The sequence below is a fragment of the Oryctolagus cuniculus genome, chromosome 10 (assembly GCF_051225735.1).
Source record: "Oryctolagus cuniculus isolate XC-2025 breed Fujian yellow rabbit chromosome 10, ASM5122573v1, whole genome shotgun sequence".
Taxonomy (NCBI): domain Eukaryota; kingdom Metazoa; phylum Chordata; class Mammalia; order Lagomorpha; family Leporidae; genus Oryctolagus; species Oryctolagus cuniculus.
The window spans coordinates 4,482,443-4,509,594 of record NC_142876.1 but is presented as its reverse complement, the minus strand read 5'-3'; the positions used below and the strand labels follow the sequence as shown (position 1 = coordinate 4,509,594).

Genomic DNA, 27,152 nt, shown 5'->3' with positions numbered 1-27,152 from the left:
TTGCCTTATGTATTCTGAGTTCAGTACTAGGCACATGTATATTTAGGATTTAGAATAGTTTATCCTGATGAATTGAACTTTCTGATATTGTGCATAGCTGGACTTTTTGTTACCTAAAAGTGATAGGAAGAATTGTGGGACTGCCTGGATTTTTATCCAAAGGCAGAGAAAGAGCCCTCCGGTGAGTGCAGTGGAAACAGACAGTAGGAGACCAATGGCTTGTCATGATCCCCCACGACTTCTCCTTGGGAAAGTGTCAATGCTCCATTAAGGTTATAGAGATCGTGCTAATAAAACCTTTTGTGTGGTGCTATCCAACTAATATATACATAAAATTGTCTCTTATTCATGGAAAAGAGAACCTGTCCATTACTTAGGAATAGGAAGTGTTTTGTTTCATAAGGATTCACACATACTGGCACAGTGTTTCCAAATCCATCAGACACAAGAACACACTAGAGATCACGCACATGGGCGAGAGGGGTTTTCTGCATAGCTGAGCCAGCTCTGCTGCTTGGATGCTGGCAGGGACCCTGCTCATCGCGGTTTCCACCACTCCAGTGGTGTCAGCTGCTTGGATGCTGGCAGGGACCCTGCTCATCGCGGTTTCCACCACTCCAGTGGTGTCGGCTGTCTGTGGTCCGCGCACTGTGCCTCAGGGCGTGCTCTCAGGGTTTGCTGCCCTGCTCTCTGTTTCATCTGGATTAAGATTCCCTGGAGCCAGTATCTTCAACATTCCAGGCATCTTTCAAGCCGGGCCACAGCATCAGTCACTAGCCAGCAGTGGATTTAGTTGTCATAGTATAGAACTGTGACAACCTGGGTATCAGGACTATAGGCAAGACCACTTCCTTAGAAGGGAGTGTAGGGGGACAAATATCCACTGACATCTTTGTGATAGTGGAGCTTATCATTTTGACCAGACATAACATTTTTTGAAGTTTAGTTGCTAGTCAAGTCTGAATCTGAGGGATTTGGAAGATATGTCATCACATATTTCCAGCTCAAATCTGTTTCAGAAATACTGAATCAGGACAAAATAGTTGTTAGATTTTGCCTTGTATAGGCAAAATAACAAAAAATATTCAGAATGGAAAATCTGATCTTTGTTTTCCTCCTGACAGATTGAACATGATAATAGAAGTTAGCCTACTTGAGTCTATTGAGTGCCTTCTGTGTGCCAACTGCTTTTATGTGCATTATCTCATAACATCATCAGAATTGACCCCTGAGATAAAGAGTTGTTTTCTCAAGTGTGTGGAAGAGGAAATTGAAGCATTTAAGTAATTTAACCAAAGCCACGCCGTTAAATTCATTGCAGAATTAGAATTGAATCCCATATTGTTAGATTCTTAGTTCTGTAACTAAGTTTATAGGTTTGTGGTTAGAAGCGGGCTCCAAGAACAGGCTGCCTGGATTTGTATCTGTACTAATATAATTTGAGGCAGGTAATTTCATTTCCTATGCCTTAGTTTCCTCAGATTAAAAACGGGCTGAGGGAGTAGTGGTGACAATGATGGCTCTTGTCACAAACTAGGTGGTCTGGATAGAACTCTGAGATGCAGTTGAAAGCACATGGTTGCTAGTGGCTGTCCTTCTAAGTAACACCTGCAGAAGGTGGGAAGGTAGCAAGATTGGGTAAAGCAAGAAGACAAAAGCAAAGCAGGCACCAGATGGCCTTGGCTGACATAAGGAGTGCTATGGCTAAAATGGCCACAGCCAGGCCGTTATAACCTCTCTTGAGTGTTTAAAACTCAGCAGACTTTTTTAAGAATTATATTAGCAGGAGTGTTTACCTAAGTAGTTTTTTTTTTATAAATTATGGAGTTTTCAAAGATACATATAAGAAACGCCTATGCATCTGCCATCTGTCTTCCCTCTTGACATGTTTTTGGGTAGTGGAATAAACTTCAGTGTTTTCAAACAAATCCCAGCTATGATGGTATTTCACCTGTAAAGACAGTCATACATCTTTCTATCTCTTAAGAACATTTTAAAAAAAATATTTACCTAACATGTCATTATATCTAACAGAATTAACAATGGTCCCTGAATATAATAAAATACCAGTTCACACCAGTTCATCTCAAAGATTTAAAATTTTTATTTAAATCAAAATCTAAAAAAGGACTGAATAATTTCATTTGTTTTTATGTCTCTTAAGTCTGTTTTATTGTAACATCCCAAACCCCTTTCCCTTTCCCTTTTATTTATGCCAGTTATTGCTAGAAAATTGCATCATTTCCCCTTGAGGATTTCCCATAATCTGGATTTGATTGATTGTTTCCTTGTTATGTCATGTCTTTTTAAAGCAAACATAGTCTCCTAAACCCCATATTTCCTATAAGCCTATGGTTAGATCTTAGCTTAACTGAATTTTGGCTCAGTTTTAGGCAAAGAACACACTAAAGTGGTGTAACATACAAACCAGATTATATAAAGCACATTTGATAAGTCATTTTGATAATTTCCCAAGTTTCATTCCATCATTACCACAGTACTAGATTTCTGTTCAATACCATTCATGTCAAAAAATAGGTTAGAGTTTTTTGTTTTATGTTAATGTATAAAGTTACATAAATTATAGGTAAATTCAAAACTTAAAAGTCAACCAGTGTGGCCAACGTTGTAGTGCAATGGGTTAAGCCACTGCTGCTCCACTTTCATCTAGCTCCCCGTAATGTTTCTGGGAAGGCAGCTGAAGATGGCTCAAGTTCTTGGGTTTCTGCCACTCTCATGGGAGACCTAGATGGAGCTCCAGGCTTCTGGCTTCAGCCTGGCCCAGCCTCAGCCATTGCAGCCATTTGAGGAATGAACCAGCAAATAGATCTCTCTCTGTCTTTTCTTCTCTGTCTGTCATTCTGTCTTTCAAATACATTTTAAAAATCTAAAAAAAAGTCAACCAAGCTACATTTGCCAATGACACCTAGCATAATCATAATAATGTGTAGTAAAGCATATTTTTGTCTGCTTGTGATGTCATAGTTTTAGTTTGTTGATCATTTAAGTATATTTAAGTACTATGAATTATTTATAATCTCATCTGCTGTTTACATAGTTCCTTTTTGTAGTGTTTTTATAAATTTTGAATATAAGCCTAGAGGTTTACCCCTTTGAGTTATTTATGCTGTTTTAAAAATTGAAAGAATTGAGTAAATAATATATTGAGAGGCTGGGGGCAAAAAGAAAGCTCTTGGAAATTATTCCACCAGATGTATATATTTGAGAGACAGATGAAGAGGAAACAAGATGTGAACATAAATGTAGTTCAGACTCAAGATGTATGTTCTAGACAATTTCTATGTCTGAATGCAAGTAATTTTCTTACATGAATCTGCCTAGAGCAAGTTTTTCTTTTGGTATCTCAAGAAGTAGGTACATTGTTTAAAAATTACTAAAGTTTATGAAACCCAAGGATCAAAAAATGTGTATTCTTCATTTTTTAATTTATTTTTTATTTTTTTAAATTTTTGACAGGCAGAGTTAGACAGAGAGAGAGAGAGAGACAGAGACAGAGAGAGTTACATACAGTGAGAGAGAGACAGAGGGAAAGGTCTTCCTTCCATTGGTTCACTCCCCAATGGCCACCACAGCTGGCACTGTGCCGATCCAAAGCCAGGAGCCGGGTGCTTCCTTCTGGTCTCCCATGTGGGTGCAGGGACCCAAGCACTTGGACCATCCTCCACTGCCTTCCCGGGCCACAGCAGAGAGCTGGACTGGAAGAGGAGCAATTGGGACTAGAACCCAGGGTGCCAGCGCTGCAGGCAGAGAATTAGCCTAGTGAGCCACGGCGCCAGCCATATTCTTTGTTTTTATAAATTCGATCTCAACATAGTTCTTAAATCCTTTTTTAATCAGATGGGAAAAATTTAATCTTGGCACTTTAGGATAACTCCATCATTTTGGACAAAACATCTTTCAGGTGGAATTTCAATCAAATTTCAAAATCCTTCTTCTAGCAGTATCCTTAAGTGCTTATGTTTCTGCTATAGAGTAAGGTGAAGTACGTAGAAACATTTGCCTAATACGGTCTAATACGGCAAAGGAGCAGATGCCCTAAGTTCCACGCTCAACACTGCAAAGCTGATGAATGGACGCTTGAGCTTCTGCTAACCCTGCAGCTGAAAATCAGAGGCACTGATAATTAAACTTTTGTTTATTTACTTTTTTTTTTGCTTTTTAATTTTTTTTATTTTCAAAACTGTATTTGTGTCTGATTAGCTGGTCCTAAATCATATCCAGACTCTGGCTGCAAAGGGGAAAATAACAATTTTAGATTTCCAGGCTCTAGTCCAGAAAGAAACAGCAGAAAAGTGGAATGGAAGTTGAATACCAGTCACCCTCAGTCACAGCAGGATGAGAGAAAGGAGGGAAAACCTTCACTTCCTAACCTGGGTTGTTCTGGGGTTGGTGGTCTCTGCTCACATTGTATCTTGACAGAGATGCTGTACAAGATAATTTTTAGCTTTATCCTAGGTCCCTTATAGAGTCTTAAGACAAATAGCTACAACACACAACACACAAACACATTGTTACTGTCTCTAGAGGTAAATGAATTATGCCCTCCCCAATTCATATTGTGAGGTCCTATTGACTTTTTTTTTTAATTTATTTGACAGGTAGAGTTATAGACAGTGAGAGAGAGAGAGACAGAGAGAAAGGTCTATCTTCTGCTGGTTCACTCCCCAAATGGCTGCTATGGCCAGCGCGCTGTGCCAATCCGAAGCCAGGAGCCAGGTGCTTCCTCCTGGTCTCCCGTGCAGGTGCAGGGGCCCAAGCACTTGGGCCATCCTCCACTGCCTTCCCGGGCCACAGCAGAGAGCTGGCCTGGAAGAGGAGCAACTGGGACTAGAACCCAGTGCCCATATGTGATGCTGGCGCCGCAGGCAGAGGATTAACCAAGTGAGCCATGGTGCTGGTCCCGCTATTGACTTTTTTTTTTTTAACCCAGAAACCTTTTATTTAAGGAATGCAAACATCAAGCATTTCATAAATACAAGTTTAGGAACACAGTGATTCTTCCCACTCTACCTGCTCTTCAACCCTCTTCCTCCTCTCCTATTCCCATTCCTATTTTTTATTAAAATCCATTTTTAATTAACTTTATACACATAAGATTAACCTTATACCTATTAAAGAGTTCAACAAATAGTGTCGAACTATACTATATACCACAGATGAGGGAGAACATATATTTGTCCTTTGGGGACTGGCTTATTTCACTAAGTATAATGTTTTCCAGTTGTATCCATTTTGTTGCAAACAACAGGATTTCAGGGGTTTTTTTTACTGCTGTGTAGTATTCCACAGTGTACATATCCCATAATTTCTTTATCCAGTCTTCAGTTGATGGACATTTGGGTTGATTCCATATCTCAGCTATTGTGAATTGAGCTGCAATAACATGGAAGTACAGATAACTCTTTCATATGCTGATTTTGTTTCCCTTGGGTACATTCCCAGGAGTGGGATGCCTGGGTCTATATTCAGGTTTCTGAGGTATCTCCATACTGTCTTCCACAGTGGCTGTACCAGTTTGCATTCCCACCAACAGTGGATTAGGGTACCTTTTTCCCCACACCCTCACCAGCATTTGTTGTTTGTTGATTTCTGTGTGAAAGCCATTCTAATGGAGGTGAGGTGAAACTTCATTGTGGTTTTTGATTTGCATTTCCCTGATGGCTAGTGATCTTGAACATTTTTTCATGTGTTTGTTGGCCATTTGGATTTCCTCTTTTGAAAAATGCCCATTTCTTAACTGGGTTGTTTGTTTTGTTGTTGTTAAGTTTTTTGAGTTCTTTATATATTCTGGATATCAATCCTTTATCAGTTGCATAGTTTGCAAATAATTTCTCCCATTTTGTTAGTTGCTTCTTCATTTTGCTGAGTGTTTCTTTTGCAGTACAGATGCTTCTTAATTTTATGTAATCCCATTGTCAATTTTGGCTTTGATTGCATGTGCTTCTGGGGCCTTTTCCAAGAACTCTTTGCCTATGCCAATGTCTTGCAGGGTTTCCCCAATTTTCTCTAATAATTTGATGGTATCAGGTTGTAGATTTAGGTCTTTGAACAATTTTGAGTGGATTTTTGAGTAAGGTGTAAGTTAGGGGTCTTGCTTCATGCTTCTGCATGCAGAGATCTAGTTTTACCAGCACCATTTGTTGAAGAGACTGTCCTAGCTCCAGGGATTGATTCTAGCTCTATTGTCAAAGATACATTGGCTATAGATGCGTGGGTTGATTTCTAGAGTTTCTATTCTGTTCCATTGGTGTATCCATCTGTTTTGTGCAAGTACTAGCCTGTTTTGAATATAACTGCCTGTTGCAGGTGATTTCTCAACAATGTTGCAGTGGATTCCTTTCTGAGAGGAGGAGCGTGGTAGGGGCAAGAGGCGTGGAGTCATCACACAGACCCCAGGAGTCAGGTGAAAGTGAGCTTGAGGCAAGCAGCCTGCAGACTCATTTATTTCAGTTAGTACAACAGCTTATATAGTCAAGACCAGCCAATCTGGTCAAGGGGTGGTCTATGCCCCAACCAATCACAGCCTGTTGCCAGGCAGTTTGCAAAGCCATCCAATCACAGCCTATTGCCTTAGGCTCTTGTTGCCAGGCAGTTTCTGAAACCATCCAGTCATGGCCTGCCATTAGTCAGGCTCTGTTGTCATGTGGTTTCCTCTGTTGTCATGTGGTTTCCGAAGCCATCTAATCATGGCCTGTTGCCAGGCAGTTTCTGTTGTCAGCAGCCATCTTGGCATGATCTTTTCAACTCAGCAGCCATCTTGCCATGAACTTTTCACCTCATTCCACCACAACTGCCCTATATAGGTCTTAATATCGGGTATTGTGATGCCTCTGGCTTTATGTTTATTGTATAAGATTGCTTTGGCTATTCAGGGTCTTTTGTGTTTCCATATGAATTTCAGCATCCTTTTTTCTATATCTGAGAAGAATGTCCTTGGTATTTGATTGGTATCACATTGAATCTTTAAAATGCTTTTGGTAGTATGGACATTTTGATGGTATTGATTTTTCCAATCCATGAACATGGAAGATTTTTTCCATTTTTTTGTGTCTTATTCTATTTCTTTCTTTCTTTCTTTAATGTTTTGTAATTCTCATCATAGAGCTCTTTGGTGTCCTTGGTTAAATTTATTCTGAGTTATTTAATTTTTTGATAGCTATTGTGAATGGGATTGCTCTTTGAAGTTCTTTCTCAGCTGTGGCATTGTGTATACAAAGGCTTTTGATTTTTGTGTGTTAATTTTATGTCCTGCTACTATACCAAACATTTTTATGAGTTCAAAAAGTCTCTTAGTGGAGTCTTTTGGATCCCCTAAATATAGAAGCATGTCATCTTCAAATAGGGATAGTTTGACTTCCTCCTTCCTAATTTGTATTCCTTTGATTTCCTTTTCTTACCTAATGGTTCTGGCTAAAACTTCCAGGACTATATTGAATAGCAGTGGTGAGAGTGAGCATCCTTGTTGGTTCCAGATCTTAGTGGGAATGCTTCCAACTTTTCCCCCTTCAATAGGATGCTGGCCATGGGTTTGTCATAAATTGCCTTGATTATGCTAAGGAATGTTCCTTTTATGCCCAATTTGCTTAAAGGATGTTGTATTTTATCAAAGTAGAGATAATCATGTGGTTTTTGTTCTTCAGTTTGTGAATGTAATATATCTCATTGATTTGTGAATGTTGAACCATCCTTGAATATCAAGGATAAATTCCACTTGGTCCAGGTAAATGATCTTTCTGATGTGTTGTTGGATTCTATTGGCTAGTATTTTGTTGAGGATTTTTGTGTCTATGTTCATCAGGGAAATTGGTCTGTATTTCTCTTTCTCTGTTGTATCTTTTTCAGGTTTAGGAATTAAGGTGATACTGGCTTCATAGAAGGAGTTTAAGAGGATTCCCTCCCTTTCAATTGTTTTGAATAGCTTGAGAAGAATTGGAGTTAGTTCTTCTTTAAATGTCTGGTAGAATTCAGCACTAAAGCCATCCAGTCCTGGGTTTTTCTTTGTTGAGAGGGTCTTTATTACGGATTCAACTTTCATCTTTGTTATTGTTCTGTCTAGGTTTTCTGTGTCTTCATGGCTCAATTTAGGTGATCTGTATGTGTCCAGGAATCTTTCCATTTCTTCTAGGTTTCCCAGTTTGTTGGCATACAGCTCTTTGTGGTAATTTCTGATTATTATTTTTATTTCTGTGGTATCTGTTATATGTATCCCATAAGTTTTGATGTGTTATATTGTCATCTTCATTCATTTCCAGAAATTTTTAATCTCTTGATTTTTTTCTATGACCCATTATTCATTCAGGAGCATGTTGTTCATCTCCATGGGTTTGCATGTGTTCTAGAGATTCCTGAGTTTTTGATTTCCAGCTTCATTCAATTGTGGTCTGAGGAGATACATGGTATGATTTTGATTTTTTTTTTTAATTTGCTGAGACTTGCTTTATGGTCTGCCCTGTGCTCATCCTAAAGAAAGTTCCATGCACTGGTGAGAAGAATGTGTATTCTGCAACTGTAGGATGCAAAGCTCTGTGGATATCCATTTGGTCCACTTGGTCTATAGTGTCAATTGACTCTGTTGTTTCCTTACTGATTTTGTGTCTGGTTGATCTGTCCATTGCTTAAAGTGAGGTATTGAAGTCCCCCATTACTATTGTAGTGGAGTCTATGTCTCCCTTTAGATCCGTTAATGTTTCTTTTAAATAGCCAGGTACCCTGTAATTGGGTGCATGTGCATTTATTATAGTCACATCTTCCCGTTGAATTGATCCTTTAGTTATTACATAGTGCCTTTATTTGTCTTTTTTAACAGTTTTTGTGTTAAAGTCCAGTTAGTCTGATATTAGAATGGCTATAGTAGCTCTCTTTTGGTTTCTGTTAGCATGGAATATGTTTTTCCATCCTTTCACTTTTAGTCTGCATGTATCTTTGTTTGGTGAGAGGTGTTTCTTGTAGGCAGCAAATAGATGGATCTTGTTTTTTAATCCATTCATCCAGTCCATATCTTTAACTGGAGAGTTGAAGCCATTTACTATTCAATGTGACTATTTATAAGTAATGACTTGGACCTACAATTTTCCCATAAATATCCCTATTGTTTACTTTGGATTTCCTTTGTACTTTAATGAGAGTTTTTCTGTGTTTACCTTCTTTCATAGTGATGACCATGTTTCTTTTTTTCTGTGTGTAGCACATCTTTAAGCATCTTTTGCAAGGCTGTACAAGTGCTGACAAATTCTTTCAATTTCTGATTGTTATGGAAAGTCTTCATTTCACCTTCATTCACAAGTGAGAGCTTTGCAGGGTACAGTATTCTAGGTTTACAGGTTTTTTTTTTCCTCTTAAAACTTGGAATATATTTCGCCATTCTCTTCTAGTCTGTAGGGCTACTGATGAGAAATCTGTTGTGAGTCTAATTGGAGATCCTCTGAAACTAATCTGGTGTTTTTCTTGTGGACATTTTAGAATCTTTTCTTTATGTTTTACTGTGGAAAGTTTTACAATATGCCGTGGTGAAAATCTTTTCTGGTCATTTTATTAGGATTTTTATGTGCTTTCTGTACTTGGACATCCCTTTCTTTCTCCAAATTGGGGAAGTTTTCTGTTATTATTTCACTAAAAAGGCTTAATCCATTCTCTCTTTCCCCGCCTTCAGGAACTCCTAGGGACCCATATGTTAGGTCATTTGATAGTATCCATAAATCTCCAACACTGTTTTTAAGTTTTCTAATTTCTTCTTCTTTATTTATTTATTTTTTTTGGTCTGATTGTAAAATTTCTGGAACTTTGTCTTCTAACTCAGATATTCTTTCTTCTGCCTCATCGAGTCTGTTGTTAAGGCTTCCACTGCAATTTTTATTTGATCTATTGAATTCTTCATTTCTAATATTTCATTTTGATTCTTGCTTTAAAATCTCAATTTCATAGGAAAATTTTCATTCATGTCATGTATGAATATTTTAATTAGTGGATTTGTTTATGATTACTTCTGATTAATCCTATAATAAATTTCTGGCATTTCTTAAATCTCTTCATCCTCACATTCAGGTATTTAAGTGTTGTGTTCATTAGGGACATTATGTTGTCTTTCTTATTCTTGTTACTAGAATTTCTGTGTTTAGTTTTACTCATTTGTGGAGATCCTTGTTGGTTTGGTTTTTTCCCCCTCTGACAGCTTTATCTTTGAACTGTGCTACAGTGGGTTAGTGGAGTGTGTGCTCTTTCACTGAATACTCAGAAGCGTGTGCTGGGTGTGGCCAGGGAGCTGTGTTCAGTGCACCAGGGAGAGGGGTTTCCAAGGTGACACCCTAGTTGGGTGTGAGAAAACTCTCTTTCATTTTTGTCAGAGGGAAGAGCTTGATAGCTCTTTTGGCATGGTCTCACAACCTCCTCATCTCCAAGGAGACCAGTGTCCGTGTGCTAGCCCCAGAGGGTGCAGTATTTATCCAAATGGCCACAAGAACCACACTCTGGAGGCCAGTGGGCAAGCTATGTGTACAGGTTAGTTGTTGATTGATACTGCTCTTAGAAGATACATTCATCTTAAAACATTATCTTGAAAAGATGGCCAAGCTACAAAAAGAAGGCAATGTCAAAAAATGTACACATTTCCACCAGAAGGCCCATTTATGTTTCGCTTTTCTTCACCTGTTCTACGTATGGTAGTATTACTTTACATTTTTATTGTGATGAATATTTTATGTTTTACCTTCCATTAAGGACATTTATTACATTTTAAAATTTTCCTAATCTCTATCCTTTCAGGAAAACAAAGTCAAGCCACCCAATTTGACCACTAAACATCTGTTCAGGACTTGTATGACTCAAGCCACTTCCATAACACCTGCCCTGGCTCCAACTCTTCCACCATGTTCAGTAGCAGTGGGCCACAAGGGGGCACTTTCGAGCAGCCAGCCAAAGCCAGGCATTTTCTCAGCTTCACATTCTCAGCCAGAGGCTGTTTCTGGGAGAAGGATACCTGGGTCTAACCAGGTACCACAAGAACATTTGGAAATGTCAAAGCCCAGCAGAGAAAATGCTCAAGCTAACCACACCAATCTCAGTTCCCAAAGTAAAATCACCCCTAAATTTGTGCCAATTTTCAAAACCAAATTGTTACAGACAAACAAAAACGATTCAGCATTTGGCAAACTGAAAACAAAACACACTGTTACAGAATATAAATCATTTTCAATTAAAACTACCATGATCCAGGACAATAAGCTGAATTTAGGTCCAGCTATTAAAAAAGGGTCTAATAGTAACATTCAGATGCATGCAAGCAATGTAAATCAGAAGAGTTCCACACCTCGGCGAGAGAAAGACACCAAGTCCCTAAAGATGACCAAGTATTCTTTTTCTAATGCAACATCAAGTGTTCATTTAAATCAAAGTAAGCAGCCACCTAGTAATGCAGTATTTCAAATATCAAATAATTTAGGTGTGATAAAAAGTGCTATTAACTTCCCATTGAACGGAAAAGAAAATTTAACAAGCAAACACACAGCACAAATCTTAGGGAAGGGCCATGAGTCATTAAAGATAAAAAGACAACCACATATTTTTGAATCAGACACAGAAACAGATGATTCACAGATACTACATCAACAGTCAGCAAATCAAACTGAGGATTTTGATAGCAGACCAGTCCACAGACCTAAAAGGAAATTACGTTTGCAATCTTCAAAACCATCCAAGAAGCATCACTCTAATACTACCCATTATGGGCAGTCCAGTTCTCCTAGGAACCAGGTAAAAAATTTAACCGGGGACTATTCGTCATATGCTAAACCATTAAAACATTTTAAGTAAGAAAATTTAAGAGATTGGCTCAAGATCATCTAGAAACATGATAAAGAACAGAATGTCTACCCTAGCATAAATATAAGTATATATGAATACAGTTATTTTTTAATAAAATATTATTCCTCATTTTGATACAGATACATGAGTTGGATAAATCAAAACCTAAGAAATCTCGCATCATTCCTAAAGCTTAGATCATGGACATAAAGAAAGAAATTTTCTACCAGGTATCTGTTGATTAATTTTTCCTTACATTTTCCAAAATGGGATTGCCACACTTGGAGCTCTCTGATCTCTTGATAAGAAAGGGTAATTTTTAAGTTCCCTGAAACCTTAAAATCAGCAAGGAAGTAAGAAGTGGTGGGAACAGTACACATCTCGACTTAGGAGTGGACACAGCAACCGTTCTCTGCCATAACGATCCCCGAGAGGGCCGGCATGGAGAGAAGTCCCACCTCGGGGCTCCTCCCCTCCGTCCTGAGGAGACGCTTTTCTGACTGGGGAGGCACAGCAGCTGCAGACTGCCTAGATGTGTGAAACTGACAGCTACTAGAGTATCTAATTTGTTGTACTCTTACCCAAGGAAGTAAACCTAAAATGTTTCAGAGGTTTACCATTAAGTTAAAATTTACTCCAAAGGTGCTGCTGTGCTAAGTTTAAACTTGAAATTTAATGAATAAAGCTTAGTTCATGGCACTGAATTTACAAAATCATGCATCTAGAAGTTACGTTTTATTCTGTTCTGTTATCTGTTCTATGCTGAAATATCTACAAATATAGTTTTGCATAGAACTGTTGAGATACTTTCAATTCAAATTCTTTAAGAACCAAGTAGAAAACATGTTCTTCTTTTCTCTTCCAAATGATATTGCTTTCTATAACTAATAGAATTTTCAGCCTGATTTGAATTAACCAAAAGATATTTAAGTCTATTCTTGTATATGTTATGATATTTTGTTTTATATAGTTTTTGACATTTTACGTTTTAGTGTACTCAGTAAGCAGTCAAGGAAAATCATGTATGGCCTTAAAAACTGTCCTTTGCATTTTTAGAAATAAATGAAATCTATCCTGGATTTCATATTATTTTAGAAGTACAGCACTTTCTCACTTTCTTACTTAAGACATGGCATGACTTTTGTAAAAGAAAATAATTTCATCAGCTAGAAAGAATAACAAAATGAGAAAAACTACAGGATGTAGAAAAGTTTCTGAAGTTATAAGATCAGTATCTACTCCTATAAAAAGTTTGAATACTTTAGTTTCAAGAAAAAATTAGAAAACCACTTGCATTTCCCGTTTGTAGAGACGCCATCTGAACACTGGGTGAAGGCTCCTCAGAGGGTTCCCTCAGCAGCTGTGGGTCTCTCTGCGCTGCTGTGGGACTCCTTCACTCAACAGCTTGCTCGGTAATGTTTGCCTGGAGTCTTGTGGTGTGTTTCACTATTTGCATCTTGATCAACGATTAAGGTGTTCCCAACTATTAACTATTTTAACAACATCAGATAGTCTTGTATAGATCTTTACAAAATATCCAGTTAAACAGCAGTGTTACAGGTGAAGATACGTTTATTTTTCCCTTAGTATTTTTATTTGAAATTTACTTTAATTCATTATTATTTATTGTCAAACCAAAGGACAGATAACAGTAGAAAGAACCTCTAAGTTCCAACTGCCCAGGTAGACCAATTGCTCAGATTCTGCCATGTTTCATCTCTTCCTCACATACACAGTGTTTTTCCTGAAATATTTTAAAGCAAACCAAGACACCATATAATTTCACCCATAACACTTCAGAATATCCCCTAGCGTAAGGTACACTATACCGTAAAGAAGAGTCTGTGCACACGTCATGTTCTGGAGGCGTCCGTCTCTGTTGGCTCACTTAATTTCTCTTTTGTTTCACATGAAAACTAACGGAAGCCCTGAGTAAACTTAAAATCTGCCTCACAGTAGCACTCGATGTTTACTGGAGTGGAAATGTCTCTGTCTGGTGATAGCCATTAGCCTGTGCCGTGTGCCAGGCAGTGGGGAAGTGCCATGTGTACTCAGGCCTGAGCCCTGAGGGCTGGTGGTCTCATCTCTATTCTGGGTTCAAGCACAGACTTAGGGATATTTTTCATTGAAGCAAATGTCCAGAGTGATCTTCTGGTCCTTATTCAAATAAAGAATATTTGAAAAAAAGAGAAACAGAAATAGAGCTTCTTACCTAACAAGTATTATTTTTTCAAACATTTAGTTTATAAAATATGATGTAATTTTGTAATCTATTTAAAAGAGAATAAACATCTTCATTAAAGGTTCCACTGAAACAATCCTTCATTAAATGAAAAGAGCCATAGAGGACCAAGTATAAGCTGAACTTTGATTTTTAATTTGGTTTTCAGTCTCTACCACTTCACTAAACATTACAGCTAAGTGTAAAAAGAAACACAGACTCTACTTCAAAACTGTAAACGTGACTCTTGCTCCTGAACTTGTGCCTGGTTGACTAGTTTGTTGTATTCCTTTACTGTAAGCATTTTTGGTTTCCAGAATTATCTCAGCTTCACAGTTATTTCACCATTCTCCCAGGATATACACTTAAGTATTCACCAGTTGAGTGTGTCCTCCTCCTGAAGCTGGTCTGGTAGAGAATGGTGTTTCATTGTGAGGCTATATTGAAAATATTTGTGAAAGCCATGCTAATACGTGTGCATATATGGTCAACCTGGTCACCTACAGCACGTGAAAACCAGCCTGCCTGTCCCCAGGCAGTATGCCTTACTTGGTGAGGACTTACTTTAGTACTGGGCTGTGCAGAATAAAGATAAGCCCACTGCTGAAGTTAATACGCATTCTCTTTCAGTGCTTCAGATAATCCTGATAGCCTCTCCTCCGACCCATTAATGTTTGAAATTTAGGATTTATAGTATGTATTTTACTTAAAGTTAACCTACATGACAAAACCTGAAGTGTTAATATCATTGTGTTTTCTTACATAGCTTTATCTTCTTTCCTAATGAAAGTTTTTTAAGGTATGCATGTATGTATATGTGTGTATATGTTTATGTGATTTAATATAGATTGATAGATAGCTTGATTGTTGATTTTAATATTCCATTTTCAGGGGCTGGCGTTGTAGCATAACGGGTTAAGTTGCCGCCTGCAGTGCCGTTATGCTGTGTGGGCGCCAGTTTGAGTCCTGGCTTCTCTACTTCTGATCCACCTCCCCACTAATGTACCTGGGAACGCAGCGGAAGATGGCCCAAGTTCTTGGGCCCCTGCACCCACGTGGGAGACTCAGATGAAGCTCCTGGCTCCTGACTTCTGCGGCCATTTGGGGAGTGAACCAATGAATGGAGGATCCCTCTCCCCCACGTAACTCTGCCTTTTGAATAAATAAAATAAATCTTTAAAATATTCCATGTTCAGAAGAGGTTCTTGTCCAGATTTCTCTGCTTAGATTTACTAGAGAAATCAGTGAAGATGTTGGTTCATTTTAAAATTGCAATTTTGAAAGCCAAGATAATTCTAATTAAGGAAAGCTAAGTTTTACTTCGTTGTCTAAGATCTGATGATTTATATGCAGAACAGATCCCTTTCCCCCCTCAAAAAATTCTTCACATTCCAGATGTACATTATTTTTAGAAGCATTATGGTTTTAACCATAAATAAGTGATTTTGTTTTCATACATCCAGACACTCTTATTAAGAAATCAGTCATTGCATTAAAAGGCCGTTGGCAAAGGGCCAAAACAGTGCTAAGAATCATATTTATAGAATGTAAAAAATGCTTCTCATGTACTGCTCATATATTAAGTTTCTCAGTATTTGTGGCTTACTAGTAAATTTTTATTTGTATTTTCATGTTAGAATCAACTGTGTACTTTATTGCTTAATATATAAAAAGATGAAAAAATTTGGGCTTGTCAGTGTTTAGCTTTCATTTGACCAACTAGCTTCCTAACCAGTTTTTACTGTCTATTTTCAAATTACATATGATTTGGTGTTATTCTATCACTGCCAATATATTATTAATTGACACTTAAGAATGGTCAGTATTTATAAATATTCAAGAATGTTATTATGGTCTTTCAATATTGATGCTTTTTTTAACTTTTATTTAACAAATATAAATTTCCAAAGTGCAGCTTTGGGATTACAGTGGCTTTCTCCCCCCGATAACTTCCCTCCCACCCGCACCCCTCCCATCTCCCGCTCCCTCTCCCATCCCATTCACATCAAGATTCATTTTCAATTATCTTTATGTACAGAAGATCGATTTAGTATATAATAAGTAAAGATTTCAACAGTTTGCACCCACACAGAAACACCAAGTGTAAAGTACTGTTTGAGTACTAGTTATAGCATTAATTCACATTGTACAACACATTAAGGACAAAGATCCTACATGGGGAGTAAGTGCACAGTGACTCCTGTTGTTGACTTAACAAATTGACTCTCTTGTTTATGGCGACAGTAATCACCCGAGGCTCTTGTCATGAGTTGCCAAGGCTATGGAAGCCTTTTGAGTTCGCCAACTTTGGTCTTATTTAGACAAGGCCATAGTCAAACGTTCATGCTATCCTGTACTACTTAGGGTCTTTTAAATAAATGAACAATAAAAGTGTTTCAAATAGACGTCTTTCACATACCAGAGTACCTGTATATAAGGGGACTTCAGAAAGTTTGTGGAAAGTGGAATTAGAAGATAGTGCACACTTCTGTGAGCTTTTTGAAGCCCCCTCATAGAGGAATTGAAAGACTTAGATACATCACAAATTCCTTTCATTCTGTGGTTCCAGTCCTCACGTGGTTTGCTGCTATACGTACATGAACTGGCCTGGGTCCTGGCCTTTTTCTGAACTTTTATTCCCAAAGTCCTTTGTTCTCCCACTCAACAGATATTTAGTACTGTATGCATTTTCTGTGTGCCAAGAACTGTTACGGATATTGTAATAGCTTGGGATATTTCAGTCAACACCAGACTTACAGTCTAGCAGGAAGACATAACAATAAATGTGACAAATAAGCAAATTATATAACTATTATAAAGTGGCAGGTAAAATGAAAAGAGGAAAACTAGAGTCAAGTGAGGGAGGTGGTTAGTGTCGGCTGCCGGAGCAGAGGTGTGCTCCAGGTGAGGGAGGCGTGGATGGCGGAAGGACTCGCTTTCCAGGCTTTGGGAACACCCTGTATGTCACAGAAATGTCAGGGAGACCAGAGTTCTGGAGTAAAGGGGCCAGAGGAGAGGGGACCCGAGCTCCAATCACCCTGGGCCTCTGGACCGGGCTGGGTTTAGAGCATTTCTCTGAACTCACTGACGTGGAGTTGGGGTCACAGAGCGGGATGATCTGACGTAGGTTTCAGCCGGATTCTCCTGGCTGCTGCTGGTAAGAGCACTGGCGTTAGGATTGGGAGAGCAGGTGAGAATCCAGGCAGACGATGGTAACACTTGGGCCCACTTGTGGCAGCAGAGGGGATGAGTCTGGATACGTTCTGAGGCTTAAGAATTCGAGAGAAAGAGAGATGTGTATGATGGCTGCAAGGCTTTGGACATGATCACTTAGAAGGATGGAACTGTTAACTGAAATGCAGAAGAGCAGGCGTAGAAGACAGACTTCGCAGCACAGGGCCAGTGACGACCCTTACAAGCAGTTTCTGGGGACCAATGGAGGGGAAAGCCCAGCTGGAATGGATTCAAGGTGGGGAGGGTGGGCATCGGAAACCACAAGTCATCAGTGGGCTCTTCTAAAACGCTTACTTTCATTTTCACCCAAATAACAATGTCCTCTGACTCTCCCTTTGTTGATACTCTTTTCCCATGAGGTGGCCACAATAGCCGGAGCTGCGCTGATCCAAAGCCAGGAGCTGCTTCCAGATCTTCCACATGGGTGTTTGGGACTTGGGCCAATAGCAGAGAAGTAGATCGGAAGTAGAGCAGCTGGGACTCGAACTGGTGCCCATATGGGATGCCAGCATTGCAGGTGGTGACCCCCTAACGTGTGTCTTATGTGGGAACCAGAATGACCACAGATGAAACTGAGAAGTTGCCCAGGGCCAGGGTGGTGAACCACCTGGAGGCAGAGAATGGAAAAATCAGACAGTTCGAACAGACTTAGAAATGGTGTGTTTTGGGCTGGTGCCACGGCTCACTAGGCTAATCCTCCACCTGCGGCGCCGGCACCCCGGGTTCTAGTCCCAGTCAGGGCACCAGGTTCTGTCCCGATTGCTCCTCTTCCAGGCCAGCTCTCTGCTGTGGCCCGGGAAGGCAGTGGAGGATGGCCCAGGTGCTTGGGCCCTGCACCCGCATGGGAGACCAGGAGGAAACACCTGGCTCCTGGCTTTGGATCAGCGCAGCGCGCCGGCTGCAATGCACCGGCCATAGCAGCCACGTGGGGGGATGAACCAACGGCAAAAGGAAGACCTTTCTCTCTGTCTCTCTCTCTCTCTGTCTTAACTCTGCCTGTCAAAAAAAAAAAAAAAAAAAAAAAAAAAAAAAAAAAAGAAAAGAAAAGAAATGGTGTGTTCTGGAAACTGACTGTACTTGGAGCATGCAAATGTGAGAGCAGAAATGAAGCTAGATTTTCAAGCTTGAGCCCTTGCAAAGAGTGTTGCCTTCAAAGACACAGAAAAATGAGGGAGTGTCATGAAAAATTTAACTGGTGTATGTGTCATAAATGGGGTTGGTATTATCAGCAGAAGATTCAGGTAAAGGTAGCCAAGAGATAGATTGAATCTCACATGGGAAATGAGAAGGTTTGTTTTTTGGGGTTTTTTTTTTTTTTTTTTTTTTTTGCGCTGATCCGAAGCCAGGAGCCAGGTGCTTCCTCCTGGTCTCCCATGCGGGTGCTGGGCCCAAGCACCTGGGCCATCCCCCACTGCACTCCCGGGCCACAGCAGAGAGCTGGACTGGAAGAGGAGCAACCTGGACAGAATCTGGCGCCCCGACCGGGACTAGAACTTGGTGTGCCGGCGCCGCAGGCGAAGGATTAGCCTAGTGAGCCGCGGCGCCAGCCAGGAAATGATAAGTTTCAGCAGTCATCTGCCTAGAAGTGTGGGCTAACAGAATTTAAATGACAATCTTGAGGAAACAATAGCATCATTTAGGGAGTGGGGAAAGGCTGGATGGAGAAGATCCACAGGATAGATCGGAGAGCAGAGGTACATGTCACTGAAGCCTAGAGAGGGAGGTCTAAAGAGGTGAGTACTGCCAAGGACAGGTCCTTCTAGCCCAGGGAAAAGAGCCCTAGAAAAGGCAGAATTGGAGTCCGAGGTTCCTAATGGCTACCACAATTCAAACACTTACCAAGAAGTAGGAGAGTGTGGAGGTGTGGAAGTGTGGAAGAAGAAAGCACGGGGGTCTTCTACGAGCAGTTGTGACTTGGTTCATCTAATTTCAGAGTCATGTTGGTGGGAGGACAGATGGACAGTGTTTCAGGGATCGCAAGATCAAAGGATTACGTGTGAGGTGGCACAAAAGGATGAACACTTGAATTTAACCAGGAAGTAAGCAATACTGGTGAGACTTCAAGTGGACAGGATTTTTCAACTTTAAGATTTCCTCTCTGGTTTGTTAAATTTCTAGAAACTGCTGCTACCTAATATCAATAGGAAAAAAGATTCAATCATCTGAATTGATCACATTTTTTGAAGATGAGTGATGATTGATTTTTAAATAGTAAATGTGTATTTCCCCTCTTGTGTTCCGACAGTAAAATTGCCAGCTTCCACCAAAAAATAAAATTCCTTAGTATCTTGTACTCCACAAAGATCATCTTTCTACTACTATGTATTCGTTATATTATGAAATTCTTGAATTTAAAAATATTCAGGGAATAGTTTGCTATTTACATTCAGGGATTTAAAAATACACATAGTATTTTTATTTTGTTCCACTGGCTTCTTTCCAGAGCATCAGGAGGAGTCAGTTTTAGTTGGCACCCTGTTCTGATCCGCAGTCATAGTAAAGGAGAAAACTGGCAAAGCAGAGCTGCCTCTGGTTTAGCACACGGCCACAGACCTCGCCACCAACATAACTTTGCGATGCATCTTTAAATCTCTGAAGCAGATGAATCAAGTGCTTTAAAGTAAAATCTCAGGCTGTACTTAGGGAGAACATGTGTCAGTAAAATCATTTAGATTAAATGCGACTCCATAGTTTTATTTCTGAGAATAAGGATTGTATATACATTTTCTTTTCCAAGTAATTCCAAGTTCTGCTCCTTAGCTATAGTGCCATGCTGAAATAAATTCAGAAAGTTCATGAAGCAAAAGCAGGCTCACTTCCTTCTCTCCTCTTCTCTTCTAAACTTGGTAAACTCTCGTGATGGTCTGTTCAGAACCTGAAAACTCCTGGATAGAGCTATTGGAAGGGTAGGGCATTCAATGCCAGGCTACGCACTAGTCGTTTCTTTTCACAGAGAGCAAATGACAATGCTGGGTCAACGTTTAGAAGTTCACAGAACATCAGAGAACCAAGTGATACGAGGAGCTACCAGTCCAAAACCCAACAGCGGGGTGAACATTTGCTGCAGCGGGTAAGATGCCTCTTGGGTGACCTGCATCCCATATCGAAGTGCCAGGGTTCAAGTCCCGGCTCTGCTCCCAGTTCCAGCTTCTTGCTCATGCACTTCCTGGAAGACAGCAGGTGGTGGCTCAACTACTCCCATGAGGGAGCCCTGAATTGAGTTCTGGGCTCCTGGCATTGGCCTGGCCCAACCCAGGCTGTTAGAGGCATTTGTGGAGTGAACCAGTACCTTTCAAACCAATTTTTTCAAAAAATAAATTAAAAAAAAAGAGCCTAAGGGAAAATTATACCAGAAAGCAGAAAATTCAAAACCACTTTTGTTAAGAGACGTGATAATCCAGATGCTAAACTGAGCTGTCGTTGTGGTGACATGACAGGTAAAGGGACCAGAATGAAGCCCAGGGCCTGCTCAAGGTGGGCTTTAACTTGAGCTGCCCACAATAGCCTTCACGCACCACATGTGGTTGCTGGGCCCCTGATGGGCTGCCCGAAGAGCCAAGGTAAGCCAGAGGCGACCCCTGCCTTCCTTCCCTTCCAGAGGTCCCTGGGGGCAGAGAGTAGGGGGAGAGCATCCCCGAGAGCCCCCCTCCATGGGTTTCTGCCTAAATTCATATCCCCAAAGTGATCCAAGGAACCTCACCCAAGAATTTAGCTTAAAATAGTACCAGAAATACCAAAACCCTTTAGGAGAACTCTAAACATTACTTTAAGGCATTAAGGATCAAAGTAAAAGGAGAGCTAAATCATGTTCAGGATTAGGCTTGGGGGCGGGGTCATAACTCATTCCGGAGCCAAGGAGAAGCAAGGAGGCCTTTGTTAGCAGGCAGGCAGCACTTTCTCTGCCGAACTTGGACCTCCACCCCGCAGCCCGAGACGGGTGCCAACACAAAAAGACAGGGACTGGTCCCGTGCCTCTGCGTCCCAATGAGGCGCGTGGAAGCCAGCTCTTCAGGCTCGGGGACAGAAAGAATTTCTTTGGTTTTAAGCCAGTTTTGGTGGACTATTTGCCCCTGTGTCTTAGGAAATAACTAGTACACACTCCAGTTATAAAGTTTATACAGAAAAATGTAAAGAAAACGTAAAATCAGCCCAAACCCCACCACCAGGGCATTTCTCCTTACAGAAACCCCTTTGTATGTGCACATGCCTATATTTATTCTTACAAAATTGAAAACATACTGCCCGTTTGGCACCTGAATTATTTCAGTTACCATTGTTTTTTATACTCCCACATTGCAACATGTGCTTCAGAAACATTTGAAAAAACGTATAAATGTGCTTCAGATGAATAGGCCCCAATGTGGTATTTTATCTGATTCTTTTTAGGCAGCTGTGGAGTTTGACAATGAAGATTTAGTAAACATTTTCAACCACAGGGTTCCCTGGTGTCCCAGGAGTTCTCAGGCGTGAGGGCCGGCCATCAGGAGTGCAGCGTAGCACACCCTCTGTGTGTGTGTGTGTGTGTGTGTGTGTGTGTGTGTGTGTGACTCTCTCCACCTGACCCTTCTTACATATCTGCTACTGCTGACAGGGTGAGGGGATCTAGGAACGATTAGAAAACCTTAATAGGCGGCAGGCGCCGTGGCTCACTAGGCTAATCCTCCACCTGCGGCGCCGGCACACCAGGTTCTAGTCCCGGTCGGGGCGCCGTATTCTGTCCCGGTTGCCCCTCTTCCAGGCCAGCTCTCTGCTGTGGCCAGGGAGTGCAGTGGAGGATGGCCCAAGTCCTTGGGCCCTGCACCCCATGGGAGACCAGGAGAAGCACCTGGCTCCTGCCATCGATCAGCGCGGTGCGCCAGTGGCGGCGGCCATTGGAGGGTGAACCAACGGCAAAGGAAGACCTTTCTCTCTGTCTCTCTCTCTCACTGTCCACTCTGCCTGTCAAAAACACACACACCTTAATAGGCGAATCCCCGTATTTAAAAAACAAAAAGGGATAGTGATACTGCTTTAGTCAATCATGTTTTATTATACTGGCAAATTCATGAGCTGTCAGCAACTGAGGCACATTGGAATTCCTTTTACTTTGAAAATAACACAAGGGAACAGTGCAGCGGCTTAGTGGGTAAAGCCGCTGCCTAAAGTGCTGGCATCCCATATGGGTGCCAGTTCGAGACCCGGCTGCTCCACTTCTGATCCAGCTCTCTGCTATGGCCTGGAAAAGCAGAAGAAGATGGCCCAAGTCCTTGGGCCCCTGTATCTGCATGGGAGACCCGGAAGAAGCTCCTGGCTCCTGACTTTAGATCTGTGCAGCTCCGGCCATTGTGGCCATCTGGGGAGTGAGCCAGAGGATGGAAGACCCCCCCTCCCCGCCCCTGCCTCTCTGTAACTCTGCCTTTCAAATAAATAAATAAATCTTTAAAAATAAATAAATAAATATAGTAAAATTCACTGCCTTTATGTGGTTTATTGTTATGAGAATTTTGGTTAGAAACTAGAGTTTATACAATTTGCAGGCACTGTTCTAGGCCCTGAATATTTTTATTATCTAAAAGGTTTTCAAATCTTTACAGTTGCTTTTCAAGATTAGAAAATAACAGCTTTTTACTGAATTTTGTGTATTTATAGCAAATCCTAAAAAAAGTACACATAATTATAAAATGTTAAATACCTACAAAATTGTATTATTAAGGGGAACTTTCACAACCATTTTCATTACTATTCCTCAGGATATCGTGAGATTGCTATTTTTGTTTCTGGGTTTAGAAAACTGATGTTCAGAGAGTTTATGAAATTTGCATCATACAACAAAGAAAATGGCAATGCTTGGGCTGTAAGCCAGGCTGTAGGCTGCTAGTTTTTTGTTTGGTTGTTTTAGTTTTTACATGTCTATACCTCCTAAACTCCTCGAAACTGATAGTCACCAAAAAAGGAGGCTAACCCCCTGAGCCCAATAAAGTCAGAGTCTGTCCTTGAGGGCGGGACAGTGCACAGCATTCGGCCGACCCCACTTGAGCCACCCACAGGTTTTCTAGCTTTCCTCCTATCCTTTCTTTCTCTCTTCTGGTGAGAGCGGTCAAAAAATCAAATGTGTTCTTATAGTCTGAGTTTAAGCACATTCTCCTCCTTTCCTTCTGGCCAGCCAGCCAGCAGTCTATTTAAAGTAAGAAAAATGAAGAATGAAAAATGGAAGGGAGACCCGGCTGGCGTGGCCCTCGTAACCGGCGCCGAGAACCAGGGCCTCCTGTGTCCGGTGCGCTGAGGGCTTCTCTCCCCTGGAGGGGTGCTTTTCTCGTTCCGGGCAGGTTCCGGTCTTCCTCTGGACATCTGCTGTGCAGGGGAGAGATTGAGAGTGATCTCAACGCCATGTGTTTCTTTTTTGGAAGTACACAACATGGAACAAGGAATGATTTGTCCTCCAGGCACATTGTGTGTGGAGGAAAATGTCTATTCATCAGAAGAGACGTCTCCTTCAGAGAGAGGAGATCACGTTGATGACAAAATCGAATGCTCCCCCGAGCGAGACAAGCCTGCAGTCCTCTAACTTCTGCATGAGTGGAAAATTTCTACAAATAAGCAGAATTCTCAGAAAATGTGGTTGCCAACGTGAATACACACAGCTTAGTAGAAGAAGAATGTAAGTCGTACATGTTACCTGCAATAGCATAAAATTAAAGTCTAATCCTATGAGGCCATCAGAGAACTCTAATTAGAAATGGTTATGGAGAGAAAGCAAATCGAGCTGCAATCTCTGGCCTACTGTTGTGTGTTTTCTTCTGAGCCTCATTTTTACAATTTATGGGAGTTCTGAAAAAATAATTTATACTCTGTTTACAATTCAGTTTTTTTTTTTTTTTTTTGACAGGCAGAGTGGACAGTGAGAGAGAGAGACAGAGAGAAAGGTCTTCCTTTGCCGTTGGTTCACCCTCCAATGGCCGCCGCCGCCAGCGCACTGCACTGATCCGACGGCAGGAGCCAGGTGCTTCCCCTGGTCTCCCATGGGGTGCAGGGCCCAAGCACTTGGGTCATCCTCCACTGCACTCCCTGGCCACAGCAGAGAGCTGGCCTGGAAGAGGGGCAACCGGGACAGAATCCAGTGCCCCGACCGGGACTAGAACCCGGTGCCCCGACCGGGACTAGAACCCGGTGTGTAGGCGGCGCTAGGCGGAGGACTAGCCTATTGAGCCGTGGCACCGGCCCACAATTCAGTTTAATTCAATATTTATCCACATAATGAAGAGCTGGAAGAAAGGCATGTGAATAAAGGGGCGGGAGGCAGGAGAAGCTGTAGGGTGGAGCTACTTGTGACCAACACAAATCTGACGTATTGTTGTATGTTGTGTGCCTCTACTCCAAGATTAACTGTAATTAACAGGAGCACATCAGAATAGTTATGTGAAAAGCAAACGTGAGGAATTCTGTGCAACAGGAAATGGTAATCGGAACTTTAAAGGTGCTACAGTTTGAACAAGTGTGGATGTTAAACCTCAAAATACCACATCAATTTTAGCACATTAATTGTAGCACATTAATTGCAATGGTGTTGTCTGAAGGTAGAGCCTTTGGGAGCTGATTGGATCGGACTCGGTCATTAGGGTGCAGCTCCTACAATTAAATCCTAGTGGCTTTGTAAGGGACCAAGACACGTGTTCCCTTTTGCCCTGTGACACTCTGCTGCCTCAGATGCAAACTCACGGAGCTGCCTGACGTTGGGCTGTGAAGCCCCAGAACAAGAAGCCAAAATAAACCTCCTACCGTCATAAATAGCGTGTCTTGGGCATTTCGGCAGCAACAACAACAAAAACCTGACGAATGGGAAGAGTGAAGAGAGAAGCGCCCCCTCCCCCAAAGCATAAGGGACCCAGAGAAGCCTGGGGAGCCGCATTCAAATTGCAGCGGGAAGGGGAGAGAGAGAGACGGAAGCAGCTTTGGCTCAGTGTCTTGGGGGCATCACTCAGATCCCACGAATCTTGCCTTCTGCTACTTGTGGGCTGCGTCATCTCCTTCTGCAGCCAAGACACTGTGAAATTCCTGACCCAGAAAAACTGCAAGACATAAGCATTCACGGTTGTTTGAAGCCACCGAGTGCCCGGGTTAATTGGTTACACTGCAATAACTAACAAATACCACCGGACAGTGTAGAAACAAGGCCAAGAAGCAGCCGCCACAGCCAGATTGCTCAGTAGGTACCGGACCCGCTTAATAAGAGAAACATGAGAAAGTATCTGTGGGAATCAGATTGGGTTCACGCCCGCGGGCGCCCTGTGGAAGAGCAGAAGGAAGCTTGGAAGCCTCAGTGCCAGAGGGGGACCCCCAGCCAGTCTGGGAGATCTCATCGCCAGCACACCCGGCACCCTGTTCTCCTCAGCTGGGAATGCACACAGACAACCCCGCCCTCCGCGGGAGCTCCCATGATTCTTTCCCACCCCCACTACTTCCTCCTGACCTCTTCGTGCAGGGCTGAGCGCCCCGAGTCTGGCCCTACACCCTGCCTTTCATAGCACTTCAACCTTCCAGTCACCCTGATGTCTCCAGGGCTCTGCTGGGCTCCAGGCCCTGTCTTGTGCGGGCTGCGTGGCATTGCCCTTACCCAGCAGCCTTGGAAGACTCCAATAGCACGAGAGACCAGCTCACCTCATGCAATTCACTCAGCCGCTGGCCCGTGGCGCAGCTTCTGCTCAGCAGTGGGGCCCTGTTTTCATGGAGTGATAGGAAACGTGCTTATGTGGCGATTTTCATGTGTGTCCGTGGTCTCCGTGTACGTACAACTCCTTCAAACACCTGTCTGCAAATCAGTAGTCCTCCATCTTCCCTCTCCTTCACCATTCTCATGAAAACCTGCTCCTTTTAGGGAGGGTGCTCTTATCACTCAGAGGCAAGTGAGATTTGGGGGTGGTTCACGGCACTTGGGCATTTGATACGGCCTTCAAGGAGCCAGCTGCATTGGAAGGAAGTTCTCCCCTCTACGTCCCCAGAGAATCATTCTGAATTGCTTTGGGCCAGTGCCCAGAAATCTCCCCAGCTCGCAGCGCTGAGAACTCCTTGAGAAACAGGCTAAGCTTCTCTCAGCCACCAGCACTGGCCCTCAACACTTACCATGATCAAAGATCGCTTCAGTCTCCCCGGGCTGTGCCGTGGGCGGGTAGGTGAGGAAGTCGTGGGACTGGCAGAGCCCTCTGCCTATTTACTGAGGCCCAGGGAATCGGGTAAACGGCAGTGAATGATGAGGGCCTAGATTTTTATGGCATATCTATAAAGCAAAGAACTTTTCTATATTATAAAATTTAGTAAGCTCTTTGTTTCCCCCAGCAATAAATTCAGCACCCCCCCCCAAGAACTAGCTTTAGTATTTTATAGACCAAATTGAGCTACACTACACACGGGGCTGCTGAGATGAAACAGCATTTTTGGTCATATTTCTCTTTAACCAGATTTACCACATTTCATTACTTTGCTGCCTACTATTTCCCCATGGCCCCTAAGGAAATAAGCAGATGAAATTGAGAGTAAAAACAACATAAAATAGGATATTCAATACCTCAGGTTGCATGTGCCCAATCCGGTCACACAATGATCAAATTTAGCTCCAGTTAACCTGATTCCAAGTGCAGTTCAATTGCAGGGCTGTGAGAAACAGAACACTTGTTCTACTTTATCAGAAAGTATTTATATTGGAACATGGCTTTGAGTTCCCCTGCTTTACAGGAACATTAACTCACAGTGGGCAGGTTTTACCCAGAGGTTGGTGAATGCTGCATTCACACATTAACATGACTGAGCGCTTCTGTAGCCAGGGAGGCCAGTAGCCAGCGTCCCCTCCCCACACGCACACCCTCCTACAGCACCTCTGACCTGCTGTGTCTGGGAAGGCAGAAATGTC

At 41.8% G+C, this 27,152-nt stretch overlaps 1 protein-coding gene across 1 annotated transcript in view; it reads left to right on the top strand.

Moving 5' to 3' along the window:
- C10H18orf63 (chromosome 10 C18orf63 homolog) overlaps window positions 1–15,872 on the top strand; it is a 50,593-nt gene extending 34,721 nt beyond the window's left edge. The window contains exons 12-14 of the mRNA XM_051851097.3: window positions 10,780–11,766; window positions 11,958–12,047; window positions 14,930–15,872. Coding sequence (XP_051707057.3) covers window positions 10,780–11,766; window positions 11,958–12,014 — 1,044 coding nt within the window. The 3' untranslated portion in view covers window positions 12,015–12,047; window positions 14,930–15,872. The remainder of the gene's footprint in view (window positions 1–10,779; window positions 11,767–11,957; window positions 12,048–14,929) is intronic.
- The last annotated feature ends 11,280 nt before the right edge of the window (window positions 15,873–27,152 follow it).